The 15,832-nt window shown below is 41.3% G+C and overlaps 1 protein-coding gene across 1 annotated transcript in view; it reads left to right on the top strand.

Annotated features, from left to right (window-relative positions):
- Nucleotides 1-15,832, top strand: part of EFHC2 (EF-hand domain containing 2) — a 220,788-nt gene that overhangs the window by 112,644 nt on the left and 92,312 nt on the right. The window contains exons 9-10 of the mRNA XM_040266147.1: nt 9,777-9,919; nt 12,394-12,590. Of these exons, the coding sequence (XP_040122081.1) occupies nt 9,777-9,919; nt 12,394-12,590 (340 nt within the window). The remainder of the gene's footprint in view (nt 1-9,776; nt 9,920-12,393; nt 12,591-15,832) is intronic.

Raw genomic sequence — 15,832 nt, forward strand, 5'->3', positions numbered from 1 at the left:
ACAAATAGCTGAGAAAAGAAGGGAAGTGAAAAGCAAAGGATAAAAGGAAAGATACACCCATTTGAATGCAGAGTTCCAAAGAATAGCAAGAGATATGAAAGCCTTCCTCAGCAATCAATGCAAAGAAATAGACGAAAACAATAGAATGGGAAAGACTGCAGATCTCTTCAAGAAAATTAGAGATACCAAGGGAAAATTTCATGCAAAGATGGGCACAATAAAGGACAGAAATGGTAGGGACCTAACAAGCAGAAGATATTAAGAAGAGGTGGCAAGAAAACACAGAAGAACTGTACAAAAAGATCTTCACAACCCAAATAATCATGATGGTGTGATCACTCACCTAGAGCCAGACATCCTGGAATGCAAAGTCAAGTGGGCCTTAGGAAGGATCACTACGAACAAAGCTAGTGGAGGTGATGGAATTCCAGTGGAGCTATTTCAAATCCTGAAAGATGATGCTGTGAAAGTGCTGCACTCAATATGCCAGCAAATTTGGAAAACTCAGGACTAGAAAAGGTCAGTTTTCATTCCAATCCCAAAGAAAGGCCATGCCAAAGAATGCTCAAGCTACCACACAATTGTACTCATCTCACACTCTAGTAAAGTAATGCTTAAAATTCTCCAAGCCAGGCTTCAGCAATACGTGAACCGTGAACTTCCAGATGTTTGAGCTGGTTTTAGAAAAGGCAGAGGAACCAGAGATCAAATTGCCAACATCCGCTGGATCATGGAAAAAGCAAGAGAGTTCCAGAAAAACATCTATTTCTGCTTTATTGACTATGCCAAAGCCTTTGACTGTGTGGATCACAATAAACTGTGGAAAATTCTGAAAGAGATGGGAATACCAGACCACCTGACCTGCCTCTTGAGAAACCTATATGCAGGTCAGGAAGCAACACTTAGAACTGGACATGGAACAACAGACTGGTTCCAAATAGGAAAAGGAGTATATCAAGGCTGTATATTGTCACCCTGCTTATTTCACTTATATGCAGAGTACATCATGAGAAACGCTGTGCTGGAAGAAGCACAAGCAGAAATCAAGATTGCCGGGAGAAATATCAATAACCTCAGATATGCAGATGACACTACCCTTATGTGAAGGGTGAAGAAGAACTAAAAAGCCTCTTGATGAAAGTGAAAGAGGAGAGTGAAAAAGTTGGCTTAAAACTCAACATTCAGAAAACTAAGATCATGGCATCTGGTCCCATCACTTCATGGGAAATAGATGGGGAAACAGTGGAAACAGTGTCAGACTTTATTTTTCTGGGCTCCAGAATCACTGTAGGTGGTGATTGCAGCCATGAAATTAAAAGACTCTTAGTCCTTAGAAGGAAAGTTATGACCAACCTAGACAGCATATTAAAAAGCAGAGACATTACTTTGCCAACAAAGGTCCATTTAGTCAAAGCTATGGTTTTTCTAGTAGTCATGTATGGATGTGAGAATAGGACTATAAATAAAGCTTAGCACCAAAGAATTGATGCTTTTGAACTGTGGTGTTAGAGAAGACTCTTGAGAGTCCCTTGGATTGCAAGGAGATCCAACCAGTCCATCCTAAAGGAGATCAGTCCTGGGTGTTCATTGGAAGGACTCATGTTGAAGCTGAAACTCCAATACTTTGGCCACCTGATGTGAAGAGTTGACTCATTGGAAAATACCCTGATGCTGGGAAAGATTGAGGGCAGGAGGAGTCGGGGACGACAGAGGATGAGATGGTTGGATGGCATCACTGACTCAATGGACATGAGTTTGCATAAACTCCTGGAGTTGGTGATGGACAGGGAGGCCTGGCGTGCTGCGGTTCATGGGGTCGTAAGGAGTCGGACACAACTGAGTGAACTGAATTGAACTGATGGACACTGACATTTGAATATCATATAGTTTTTACATATCAGAAAGTATTATTCTTTGAGTGTTTTCAACCATTTAAAAACCTAAAAACCATTCTTAGCTCACAGGCCATATAGAAACAGGTGACTGGCTGTATTTGGCCCATAGGCTGTAGTGGCTTCCATGATTTATAACTGTTTTGTAGAATGTTAATTGATTTTAATTTAAGAGACTTGGTTGAGTTCAGTAACCACAGATTGCTTATGTAGTGGAATATGATTTCAAAAGAAGGACTTTCAAAAGTGTTCCTAATATATGTGAGGAAAAATGTGCCCCTGAATCATGTGTATAGATGTGGTACTACTCATGGCTACTTTTTGTTTCTGTAGAAAATGGAGCCCTGGAGAAAGAAGTTGTGGTAGGAAGAGGAAGAGGGTTGGGAAAATGTTGCAGAGGCTTGAATAGGATGCAGACTAAACACTGAAGTCCTACGTGAGGGGAAAAAAGATAAAGAGAACATGGAGTAAAAAGATAAAGAGAAAAAAGATAAAGAGAACATGGAGTAAGAGCAGGAGAAGGAAAACAACAAGGCATCACCCTGAATTTGATCAGATTCAATGGCATGAGATGCCATTGTAGAATATCTTGAGGTGGAGGGAACAGTTTTGGTATCACGGTAAACATGGTAAAAATGCGTTAAGAGTTGTGTAGAGTGTCTGAAAGGCTGCATTTGCCTTGACATGATGTCCTTTGTCTTTTAAGAAGTAATCTTTTATTTGTAAGGACTTGGGAGTTTTGTTTTTAAGTTTCAGAGTTGATACTGCTCAAAGTGTGGTCCTCACACTTTGTGGTCTGTGTCTCACCCCAGACCTACTGAGGCCCAGTCTCTGGGGGTGGGGCCTGGCTCTGTGTTTTAACAAGACATCCAGGGGTTTCTGGTGATGGGCACCAGGGTTTGAGAACCACTAATTTCGGATCACATTAGAGGGACACCAATTCATACTCCATCCTCCCTTATAGATAGCAGTATTTATGGTGAAGTTCCAGGGCAGGACTTTTGATGGATTGTTGTTGTTCACTCGTTAAGTCATGTCTGACTGTTTGTGATCCCATGGACTGCAGCATGACAGGCTCCCCTGCTTTTCAGTCTCCTGGAGTTTGTTCAAATTCATGTCCATTGAGTTGGTGATACTGTCTAACCAACTCATCCTCGGTTGTCTCCTTCTCTTGCCCTCAATCTTTCCCAGCATCAGGGTCTTTTCCAATGAGTCAGCTCTTTGCATCAAGTGGCCAAAGTATTGGAGTTTCAGCTTCAGCATCAGTCTTTCCAATGAATGTTCAGGTTTGATTTCCTTTAGAATTGACTGGTTTGATCTCCTTGCAGTCCAAGGGAATTTCAAGAGTCTTCTCCAGCACCACAATTTGAAAGCATCAGTTCTTCATTGCTCAGCCTTCTTTATTGTCCCAGCTCTCATATCTGTACATGACTACTGGAAAAACCGTAGCTTTGATAGATACTTTTCACTAACTGCTGTTTTTAAGGGCAACCACCCGAAAGAGGTGGGCAGGAAGAATGTCCCTATTGTAAAAGGAGAGGGAATTTTTCTTATAAATACACAGGATGAAACACGATCCAGGGTGTTGCTTCTGGAATCCAGTGGGAACAGTGTTCCTTGTGAGTAGTTGCCTTAGTCTCTCTTTCTGTCTGCACCACATCAACTTGCCCACAGAGTACTGACTATAGACAGCATTCCATGTTCTTGTCATGCTGTTGTGGCTGGAGAACGGTGATCCAGGCGTGAATAGCTCTAATTTCTTTTCTTTCTGTCCATTGCTCATTCTGTGCCAGGAATACGCTTCTTCTCTCAAGCTCCTCCCACACAGTGACCTTGTTTCCATAGAAACTGGCACATTCAGCTGGAGACTTACACATGAGTTTGAATAACCCGAGGTTTTCAAACCGTGAGAACCTTAGGAAGATGATCTCACAAAGCATACAAAAAGCTTCTTAATGCAAATAAATAAACTGTGAATTGAGACGTGCAACACACAAGACATATATTGATGATATATATTGCTATTAAAATTGTACTTGTGTTCATTGTTGATTGAGGTTAACAGTCATCTATGGTGAGTCACTGGAGAGAGATAGTTTCAGATCAAAGCATGTGAGGTTTTTATTTTGATGGAATGAAGACTTTTATTGTCTGGGTAAAAATTCACTGTGGTGCCTGCTGGGTAGATTGTCCAGTCTGACTTGGGAGAACTAGAAAAATATCTTTCTCATTGCGTCTGGCTGAATTAGTTATTTTGTTCTCTGTGTGCTCACAATACTCTGCTGATCATACTTCTAATAATAATAATAATAATATTACTAGTAAGAAGTAGTTTGTGGTTACAATGTGCTAACTATAATACTTGATCTCATTTAATCCTCAAAACAACCTCATAAAGTAGATAATAGTATTGTACCCATTCTTCACATGAAGAAACTGAGGCTTAGAGAGTCTATTCAATTTACCCAATCTCACACAGCTAATTTTTAGTTGAGGTAGGATTTGAACCCAGGGAAACCAACTCCTGGAGTTCACCTTTTTTGCCCCAGAATCTGTACATATCATAGTGTGTGGCAGTTACTTGTTTATATATAGACCCAGAGCTCCTTGAGGGCAGGACTGGCTTTATTACTTCTCTTAGAGTTAGAACAGTGCTGGCTGTATACTTGGGATTCAATAAATATTTTTTTCCATAAGAGAAGAGGAATGATAAATAAGTGAGTAAATAAAATGAACATTCACCCTTTTAGTTCTTAATGCTGGGTAGAAGAGATGGATGGCTTCCTACCAGAAAGGCTGTTATCCCAGACTTTTGCTATTCATAATCATATAGCATCTAAAGATTCACAATTTAATCTTAATCTCTGACTTGTTTCATATATTGTCCATCTGTTGTCTCCGTCAGTCATTTATTTCCCTCTTTCCCATCAGTAATAATAAGCCTTCATGTCTTTTCTAACCATAAGACTATAGCTATAGCTATCTTTAAGGTTTTTATTATGTATGTAGCCCTGGGTGAGCCAGTCATTTACCCTCAGTGTGCCAGACAGTGATATTGGGGCTTGGGATCAAAACAGACACAGAGCCCTGCCCTCATAGAATTTACATTTTAGCTAGGGGAGGTAGATAATAAACAATAAAGATAATACATAAGTACATTCTCTAGTGTATAAAAGGTATTATAGTGCCACAAAAAATTAAGAAGGTAGCTATGAAGAGAATAAATGGGAACTTAGAATGTGGGGCTTGAGGAGCAACCTGGGTTTCAATTTTTAAAATAGTTTAAATTGGAGGTTAACTGCTTTACAATATTGTGTTGGCTTCTGCCATACAACAAAGTGAATCAGCCACAAGTACGCATATGTCCTCTTCCTCCAGGATGCCCCCCACCCCTCCAGGTTGTCACAAAGCACCTGGTGTTTTGTGACAACCTGTGTTATACAGAAGCTTCCCACTGGCTATCTGTTTTACACACAGTAGTGTGTATATATGTCAGTGCTACTCTCTGATTTTGTCCCACCCTCTCCTTCCGCTATGTCCAAAGTCTGTTCTCTGTGTCTGTGTCTCTATTCCTGCTCTGAAAATAGGTTCATCCGTACCATTTTTCTAGATTCCGTATATATGCATTAATATACAAAATTTTTCTCTTTCTGACTTTACTCTGTATAACAGGCTCTAGGTTTATTCGCCTCATTAGAACTGACTCAAATGTGTTCCTTTTTATGGCTGAGTAATATTCCATTGTATTAATATATATGTACCACAACTTCTTTACCCATTAATCTGCCAGTGGACATCTACCAGAAAGACAAACAACCCAATCAAAAAGTGTGAGGAAGACTTAAGCAGACTTTTCTCCAAAGACATACAGATAGCGAACAAACACATGAAAAGATGCTCACCATCACTCATTATTAGAGAAATGCAAATGAAAATTACAGTGAGGTATCACTTCACACCAGTCAGGATGGCCATCATCAAAAAATTTACAAACAGTAAACGCTGGTTTCAATTTTAAACAGTGTGGTTTGGATAGACCTTACTGAGGAGAGGAAACATGTACTAGGCAGAAGGAACAGTCAGTGTAAAGATGCTGAGCAGGGAGCAGGCTTGGGATGTGCAAAGAATAGGCAGGAAGCTGACAAGGATAGAAAAGATGAGTAACAGGCAGGGTAGACAGATTAAGAGAAGTAATGGGCAATCAGATCACATAGGGCCTTCCAGACCACTGTAAGGATTCTTTTGACTTCAGGTGATAAGGGGACTCATTGGGAGATTTGAACAGAGAAATGACTTTATCTGATTTATGTATTAAAGGAATTACTCCAGATGCAGTGTTGAGCGTAGAGTGTAGAAGGGCAATGGTGGAAGTAAAGACCAGTAAAAACAAGACTGTAGTAGTCCCAAGAGAAAAGTTATGATGGCTCCATCAGGGTGAGTGCCATGAAAATGATGAGAAATAGCAGATTCTGGAAATATTTTTGAAGGTTGAACCAGTAGGGTTTCCTGGCAGATTGGATACAACAGGAGATAAAAATGACTCCCAAGATTTCTCCAACTGGAAAGATGGAGTTGCTATCTACTGAGATGAGAAAGACTGTAGTTAGAGTAGGTTTGTGTCAAGAGAAGAATTCAAGACAATGATTATAGGTAACTCTGGGCTGTGTGGAGAAAAGGTTAAGACATAGCTGCTGGACTTAGGAATTTATCATTTGTTTTGAGACCAACACATTAAAAAAAAACAGGCAAGGATACAAGTCTATACAATGCTAAATTGGGTGTCACAGGTAATATTTGGTACAGGAGGCATGAGTAGGTGATCAGCTGGGTAGGCAGCCGTGGTCACGGAGAGCTCTACTGATTGAGGCCCAGATGGATGGGCAGGATTCTGGACAGGCATAAGAAAGGATGAGAGTGTACCCTGGGGGAGGGGATGGCACAAAGCAAAGGGCTGGATATAGCTCAGTGTGGGGCGCTAAGTGAGGGGCGCTCAGTGTGGGGCGCTAAGTGAAGTGACTATATGATTTGAGTAGAGAGTGTGTTATAGGCAGTCGTGACAAATACGTGTGTGTGTGTGTGTGTGTGTGCGTGTCTCTGAACCAGACCATTAATGGCCCAGAAAGCCAGACTGAGTAGTCTAGGTGATATGATCGGAAGCAGGGAAAATGCTAAATTTTTTCTGAGTGCTGGGTGTATTGTGATAAAAAGAGTGTTTAGAGAACTTTGATAACTAGCTTATTAGTCAAAGAAATATCTGAAGATAACCTGCAAGTGTTTCTCAAAGCATGCTCTGGGGACGATTTCATCAGAATCTCTTGGGGAACTTATTAAAAATGTAGGTTTCTGGAGCTGCAAGTGAACTACTGAATCCATATCTCTAGGAGTGGGACTCTGGATTCTGTATATTTAACAAGCTCCCCGTGTGACTTTCACACATGACAACGTTTGTGAATGATCTTGCTTGAGTAGTCTGTAGTGTTCAGTTCAGTTCAGTCGCTCAGTCATGTCTGACTCTTTGCGACCCCATGGACTGGAGGACACCTACAGATTGTAGTGTAGATAAAGATTTTGCTTGAGTAGATTGTATTCCTGGTTGATAAGCTGTCTAAAACACTAGAATTACGTTTAAAAAGGCATATTAAACATGAAAAATCCATACTTAACGTCCACACTTATAAATTTATGTAAGTTCTAAGAAGCTAAATTTGCAATTGTGTTCATTTGGCCTGACTTTAGACCTCATTCCGTTGTTTCAAGGATATTTCAGGCATCTGTAAAAGTATGGGTCTTTCATGAGAGGGGGCGGTTACCAAATCTGTTTGTTGCTTTTAAATCCAATTATATACCAGAAAAGATGGTTGAAAAGGTATAGCTGTCCCTTCCCTGTGCTGAAGCCTGGGAAACTAGGGACTAAGAAAACAGCTATGGAGGTCTGGCTGTTTTGCCAGGGCTGCCCTGGGGCTAGCCTCCAAATTGCTACTTTCCATCTCACTTGAGGCCTCAAGCTGGGAATCATGGAGCCATGCTTTTTCAATCCTGCCTCCTTGGACAGAGAAAAACACCTTCTGCCTCTGCAAATCAGAAATATATATTTTTTTGGTCTGTTTCTTTATAAATCACTGTGACTGAAAGGAAAGAATGATTTTCGGCATTGGAGACTGAAAGTGAGGACCTCTCTTGTGACATGGAAGGGATGAAGTACATGGTTTATTTTACTCTGTTCCTCCTTGGGGTATTGATTTTGATTATCAGAGCCTTCCCAAAGAGTTTAGTGTTTGTCATGAAACTGCCTCCAATGCAGGAGATATAGGAGATGTGAGTTTGATCCCTGGGTTGGGAAGATCCCCTGGAGGAGAAAATGGCAACCCACTCCAGTATTCTTGTCTGAAAAATCTCATGGACAGAGGAACCTGGAGGGCTACAGTCTGTGGGGTTACGAAGAGGAGACAGCTGAGTGACTAAGCATAGCACAGCACCACCTTTCACTAGCTAATATCCACAGACATACTTCTGCTGACACACCATAAATTAATTTATTCCATAACCAGGCAGTCAATTTGGGGAACTTTAGGTTCTAGAATTTGATTTCATCATCAGTCTTCAAGACTATTCTATTCACACATAGAATTCTAAGTGCAAATTCCAATCTACATGGATCTTATAACAACTTTCTACAAACATTTATTAAGTACTTAGAATGCAAAAAAAAAATGTTGTATTAGACAACGATTAATAAGATGCAGTCCTTGCCCTCAGAAAAGAGACTTGTAATGGCAACTTATGATATGGGTGATAAGTGTTATGAAAGGTCTGTCATATTTAATATAGCATTTGAAAGGGAAAAGGGAAATTTTCCCTTGAAGGGAGTTAGGGGGCTGCTGGGGAACTGGGAGAGTGACTTAGCAAGGAGACGATGTGAGGTTGGAAGAAAAATAAGGAATGGGCTTGAGAAAGTGGGCAGTGAAATGGGGAGGTTGCTTCAGGCACTGGCAAAGCACAAACTCTTGCCTCCTGGCGCAGCAAGGCCCAGGCACAGTGCTTCTAGCTGACATGGTTGCTGTGATTATTGTCCAACCTTGTGAGCAGAGAACAGCCATTTAATGCAGATGGTTTGAGCAATGTGTTTATGACATTTGTTTTGGGTACGTTTTCCCAATGTGTTACCCTGGACGTTTTCCCACTGTGTTAACCTGGACAAATAGGGGTGTGTGTGTGTGTGTGTGTGTGTGTGTGTGTGTTTGAACCCAGACTATTAATGGCCCAGAAAGCCAGATTGAACAGTCTAGGTGGTATGATCAGAAGCAGGGAAAATGCTAAATGTTTTCTGAGTGCTGGGTGTATTGTGATAAAAAGAGTGTTTAGAACTCTTTGAAAGAGAACTTTGAAAGAATAAGAGATATTTTACATGTCTCTGCATATAGATTTAGAGCCCTAATAAGAAAATGGTTGAACTTTTTCAACCTCTGAGAGTTTATGCCACTGTCTTAAAACCATAGTGCACTTGGATGGGAGGTGGGTAAAAGGAGCCAAGAGTATACACTTTCAGTTATAAAATAAATAAGTCATAGGAATGTGATATATAGCATGGTGACTGTAGTTAATAATACTATAGTACATATTTCAAAGTTGTTGAGAGAATAGATCTTAAAAGCTATCATCACAAGAAAAAAAATTTTGTAGCTAAGTGTGGTGATGAATGTTAACCAGACTTAACTGTGTTGGTCATCTTGCAATATATACGAATATCAGATCGTTGTGTCATATACCTGAAGCTAATATTATATATCAATAAAAATGGCATATATGTTGTAGGATTTTTTACATATGTAATATGGAAAAGATTACTTACATAATGCTATAACCTTCATTTTTTCTTCCATTTAGCTATGGCAACATAAGCAATATACTCCGATTTTTTGCAAAACTAATCACACACAAATGTGCTGATGTGGAAAGGATGTTTGTTATTTCATATTTTCTCCGTGATGACACAATTTCAGTGTTTGAACCCACAGAGAGGAATTCAGGTAAGAGACATACTACCCATAGCAATTTCCTCAGAACAGTGAACTGTCTCTTCATGTTGAAAGTTATGTAATATAATCTCATTTTTGTAGCCTATGATCTAACAGAGTGGCTTTCTTTCTTTTTTTTTAACCACTAAAAGTTCATTTTACAAAGACCTCTTAAATGGGAACCCAGACATATAAAATGGTAAAAGAGGAATAGTTTTGGTTGGCTCAGGACTGGGGGATTCAGGACACCTCCTTTTTGACACTGTCCCCTCTTCCTCTGTGGTCTCTGAGGCACCTCTGTGGAATCCAGTGGCTTCAAAATCATGGTCTGGCTGCCACAAATTCTGTGTACAGCAAGCAAGACAAGAATAAAATCTGTATTTGTGATAATATCACTTACAAAATAAGACAAGAATCCCCAATTAACAAATTTAATCTTCAGAGTCTATTTCCCTCTGGCTGTTGAGGCTGGTGCCAAGGTTCCAGCACCAAGGCCCATGGGATGGCCTTGCTGCAGTGCACTGATAGGGTGGCCATTGCTGAGGAAAGCTATTGATTTTGACTTACCAAATTATGGAACTGTAGGGCTCTATCCTTTGTCTCAACATGTTTAAAATTTGTATCAGTGCTGAAGATACACTTTTGGGAAGAATAGTCAGTGGTGTACTGGTTAACCGGCTCTCTGAAAAAAATTTAAAAGCTCTATTTTGTACCGTTTGTCAATTTCCATGATGTAAATACCCAAACCATGGCCAGTTTCAAGCAACCAACAGTTTAACAACTGGCTTTCCAAATCTCTGAACATTAAACTATCAGTCCTTATGAGCTGGTAGGAGCCGCTCAGTACACAATGAATCACAAATAATTTGTATAAGTCAGTCAGGCTCCACTTATACAGATATGAATAATGGACCAGACCTTAAAATATGAAGTCAAATAGGGATGCCTATAAAGTCATGCTCCTGAAAGTCTAAAAATCACCTCTGTACATCTAGAATAGGGATGATATGGCGAAACAAATTGCAGCATTCATAAAACAGGGTGATAGCAGTCAACTAGAAGCTTGCTGGTTATAACAGCAGCCCTGGCTGAGTACCTCCTGTTATCCTTATAAGACTTTTATGAGGTTAAGTCTTGTGTTAATCTAGGTCCTTAAGAGGCAAAGCCCAAGATAAGGTTAAATGTATAAGAGATTTATTAGGGAGATGGTGGGTGAGGGAAGACATGGCAGGAGCCAGAAGAGGCCAGGAGCACTATCAGACTGCAGTGTGTGTTTGACTCATGTGAAGGACAGAGGAAAGAGGCAAAGGGAAGGTCTTAGACCACAGTGAAAGTCTTAAGAGAATTTTGGCAAGGCTGACTGGGTGTTCTGGAGCCAGAGTCACCAGTGCAAGAGCTCCCATCTTGCCTGCCTTAGTCTGCCTACCTTGCTCATCATGCATTGGCAGCAGCCTGTGGGAAGCATGACCTTGGCACAAATCTGAGGATAGATTTCAGAACATAGCAGTTGGAGCCTTCTGTCAACTATGTTCCCCACAGCCAGCAATCTGAGAAGTACATTTTCATAGCCCCCCACAAATATTATTCCCGTTTACCAGCAAGAATTTGGAGGGGCTCAGAGAGATTAAATGACTCCTAAAGATCATCCAGCAAGCAAGCGACAGAACCAGGATAGACTCCAGCTCTCTTTGGCTACAAAGCCTATGTCTTTCCACCACCTCTGGTTTCTGAATGTGGTAAAAGCGTCAGGAAGCTGCTCCCCAGAGCTCACCTAGTCCCAGGATATATCCACAGGGTTGGAGATTTCAGTTCGGTATCAGTTAGAAGATAGTGGAGTTCCACGTTCAGCTCTGGTCACTGCTTGCCAAAACCCAAACAATGCCCAGAAAAGAGCAGAGAAAATGATGAGAATTCTGAGAAGTAAAAAAAAAAAAAAAAAAAAAAGAATGGAGCATTATTTAAATATTTTGCCTGTAGAAACAAAGAGTTAAGGGAACTCCTATAGTTATCTTCAATTAAGTAACACCTTTCCAGAAATGGGGCATCTTTACATTTCATCTGTATGTCAGAAGATGTGTATAAGACATCATCTGGGACAAATAGGTGGAAATAAACTCGGGTGAGAAATTTTCTACCTGATACAGTTCAGGCAGGCTCAGAAGATGTTCCTGTTTCAGTTTCCAGGATGCTTGTGGACATAAACCAAGTCCTTGCTAAATGTTTACGTGTTTGGATTGGGAAGGGAGAGGATGGAGGAAAGAAAAGGCTGAAATGCCATGCCACTTTTCTTCTTTACACACTCACCTAGAAGTCTCATTTCTCACCCACTGCCTCATTCTTTTCTCTTAAAGACTGACTATACATAGTATGAGTTCACAAGTTCACAGCTGTGGTCTGTGTTTGAGCATGAAGTATCTCTAAAGGCAAGTTGTCTGGTTCTTTGAGAAACAAAACCTACTCATTAACTTTTTTCTCCTTTTCTACAGGGTATACTGGAGGGATGTTCTTAAAAAGAGTTCGTGTTAAGAAGCCTGGACAAGAAGTCTTTAAAAGTGAATTCTCAGAATATATCAAGGCTGAGGAGCTGTATGTTGGAGCCAAAGTGAATGTGAATGGCTACCTCTTTCTTTTGGTCAATGCTGATGAGTATACCTTGAACTACATGGAGAGGCATTCAAATAAGGTGAACTCACTTGGTATAATTCTTGACTTCACCTCTCAGCACTCTGCAGTCTGTGTTTTCCTTACTCCAGGCCTTTTCTTCTTCGCCTTGCAACCAATTTTACATTGTGCATTCACACATGTGGGCATGAATAATGGATCTGCATGATTTGGCCGCAGGTCCCATCACAGAGGCCAGGGCCTGGTCTCCTCTGTTTATGTGCTGGGTTTGCTGCTGCCCAGCATCACGGATGCCAGGCACAGGCAGGAGGCAGGCCCAGGGTTGAATCAAGTTTCCTGGGTTTTCTGCTGATGCTGACAATGCTTTCAGAAAGAAATTCAGCAATGGTCTGAAAGGAAGAAAACCTGGTGCCACACATCGTGCTGTCTCAGTTAATTGGCACAGGCCTGCAAAGAAGGCCAAGACCTGAACAAACAGAAACCCCAAGGGAACCTGATAGTTGCTGGGGTTGCAACTTCCCATAACAGGAGCCACCTGAGGCCTAAATGAGACTCCAAGGACAAATTGGCAACAGTGAGCTCCACAAGTTTTTCCATTTGAAATGAGATGAAACATGGCTACTATTACTAAAGTACTATTATGACAATGCTGTTCACTGAAAACATGTTCACAAAACCTTGATTTTAAGTGTGGATGAGTTCCATGTCTCTGCTTTTCAGTATGCTATCTAGGTTGGTCATAACTTTTCTTCCAAGGAGTAAGTGTCTTTTAATTTCATGGCTGCAATCACCATCTGCAGTGATTCTGGAGCCCCCCAAAATAAAGTCTGACACTGTTTCCACTGTTTCCCCATCTATTTCCCATGAAGTGATGGGACCAGATGCCATGATCTTTGTTTTCTGAATGTTGAGCTTTAAGCCAACTTTTTCACTCTCCTCTTTCACTTTCATCAAGAGGCTTTTGAGTTCCTCTTCACTTTCTGCCATAAGGGTGGTGTCATCTGCATATCTGAGGTTATTGATATTTCTCCTGGCAATCTTGATTCCTGCTTGTGCTTCTTCCAGCCCAGCGTTTCTCATGATGTACTCTGCATATAAGTGAAATAAGCAGGGTGACAATATACAGCCTTGATATACTCCTTTTCCTATTTGGAACCAGTCTGTTGTTCCATGTCCAGTTCTAACTGTTGCTTCCTGACCTGCATATAGGTTTCTCAAGAGGCAGGTCAGGTGGTCTGGTATTCCCATCTCTTGAAGAATTTTCCACAGTTTATTGTGTTCCACACAGTCAAAGTCTTTGGCATAGTCAATATAGCAGAAATTGATGTTTTCTGGAATTCTCTTGCTTTTTCAATGATCCAGCAGATGTTGGCAATTTGATCTCTGGCTCCTCTGCCTTTTCTAAAACCAGCTTGAACATCTGGAAGTTCACGGTTCACGTATTGCTGAAGCCTGGCTTGGAGAATTTTGAGCATTACTTTACTAGCATGTGAGATGAGTGCAATTGTGTGGTAGTTTGAGCATTCTTTGGCATTGCCTTTCTTTGGGATTGGAATGAAAACTGACCTTTTCCAGTCCTGTGGCCACTGCTGAGTTTTCCAAATTTGCTGGCATATTGAGTGCAGTACTTTCACAGCATCATCTTTCAGCATTTGAAATAGCTCCACTGGAATTCCATCACCTGCACTAGCTTTGCCCATAGTGATGCTTTCTAAGGCCCACTTGACTTCACATTCCAGCATGTCTGGCTCTAGATGAGTGATCATACCCTCATCATTATCTGGGTCATGAAGATCTTTTTTGTACAGTTCTTCTGTGTATTCCTGCCACCTCTTCTTAATATCTTCTGCTTCTGTTAGGTCCATACCATTTCTGTCCTTTATCGAGCCCATCTTTGCATGAAATGTTCCCTTGGTATCTCTAATTTTCTTGAAGAGATCTCTAGTCTTTTCCATTCTGTTCTTTTCCTCTATTTCTTTGCACTGATCACTAAGGAAGGCTTTCTTATCTCTCCTTGCTATTCTTTGGAACTCTGCATTCAGATGCTTATATCTTTACTTTTCTCCTTGGCTTTTCGCTTCTCTTCTTTTCACAGCAATTTGTAAGGCCTCTCCAGACAGCCATTTTGCTTTTTTGCATTTCTTTCCATGGGGATGGTCTTGATCCCTGTCTGCTGTACAATGTCATGAACCTCAGATAGCATACTGAAAAGATGAGACATTACTTTGCCAACAAAGGTCTGTCTAGTCAAGGCTATGGTTTTTCCAGTGGTCATGTATGGATGTGAGAGTTGGACTGTGAAGAAAACTGAGCACTGAAGAATTGATGCTTTTGGACTGTGGTGTTGGAGAAGACTCTTGAGAGTCCCTTGGACTGCAAGGAGATCCAACCAGTCCATTCTGAAGGAGATCAGCCCTGGGATTTCTTTGGAAGGAATGATGCTAAAGCTGAAACTTCATTACTTTGGCCACCTCATGTGAAGAGTTGACTCATTGGAAAAAACTCTGATGCTGGGAGGGATTGGGGGCAGGAGGAAAAGGGGATGACAGAGGATGAGATGGCTGGATGGCATCACTGAATCGATGGACGTGAGTTTGAGTGAATTCCAGGAGATGGTGATGGACAGGGAGTCCTGGCATGCTGCGATTCATGGGGTCCCAAAGAGTTGGACATGACTGAGCAACTGAACTGAACTGAATTCCATGTGCCAGCATGTGTATTTCAGAACCATGGCCTACTATTGAAGAATCTATCTAGAAACTATTTTCGAAGTCTGCCTGTAAATAATAATACTTCTGTGCCAATTATATAGATTCAGTGCCAATTCCATTTCATTTCATGTCAAATGCTCAGGGAGATGTTGCTAATATCAGTCTCTGTGTACAACACATTACCTGGATCAGTTTTGGTCCTCTGAGAAGCAGATTCCAAGGCAGAATGATATGTGCAAGAGATGTATTGAGGGAAATGTGTATGAAGGATAAAGGAGGGAGCAGGAGTAGGTGGGGAGACTGAGATGTAGGTCTGACTCCTGAGAAAGGAGAGGGAAGGAGGGAGGATGGGGGTGAGAAGAACCTCAGACATATTGCAGCCAGGCTCACGGGGAGCCCCAGAGCACACACTACGCATCAGAGAAATCCCATGTCAGGCAGTAATGGCCCAGCTCTGGCGCCTGCATCCTGCTCAGTCACTGGATGGGAAGAATCTGGGGAGACTGTGGCCTCTGGGGGAATCTCTGAAAGCTGCAGCGCTCCAGTGACCTGAAGGTGCAGCGGCAGGGACTGTCTGCTAACAGGACTCCTC

The sequence above is a fragment of the Oryx dammah genome, unplaced genomic scaffold, assembly GCF_014754425.2.
Source record: "Oryx dammah isolate SB20612 unplaced genomic scaffold, SCBI_Odam_1.1 HiC_scaffold_23, whole genome shotgun sequence".
Lineage (NCBI taxonomy): Eukaryota > Metazoa > Chordata > Mammalia > Artiodactyla > Bovidae > Oryx > Oryx dammah.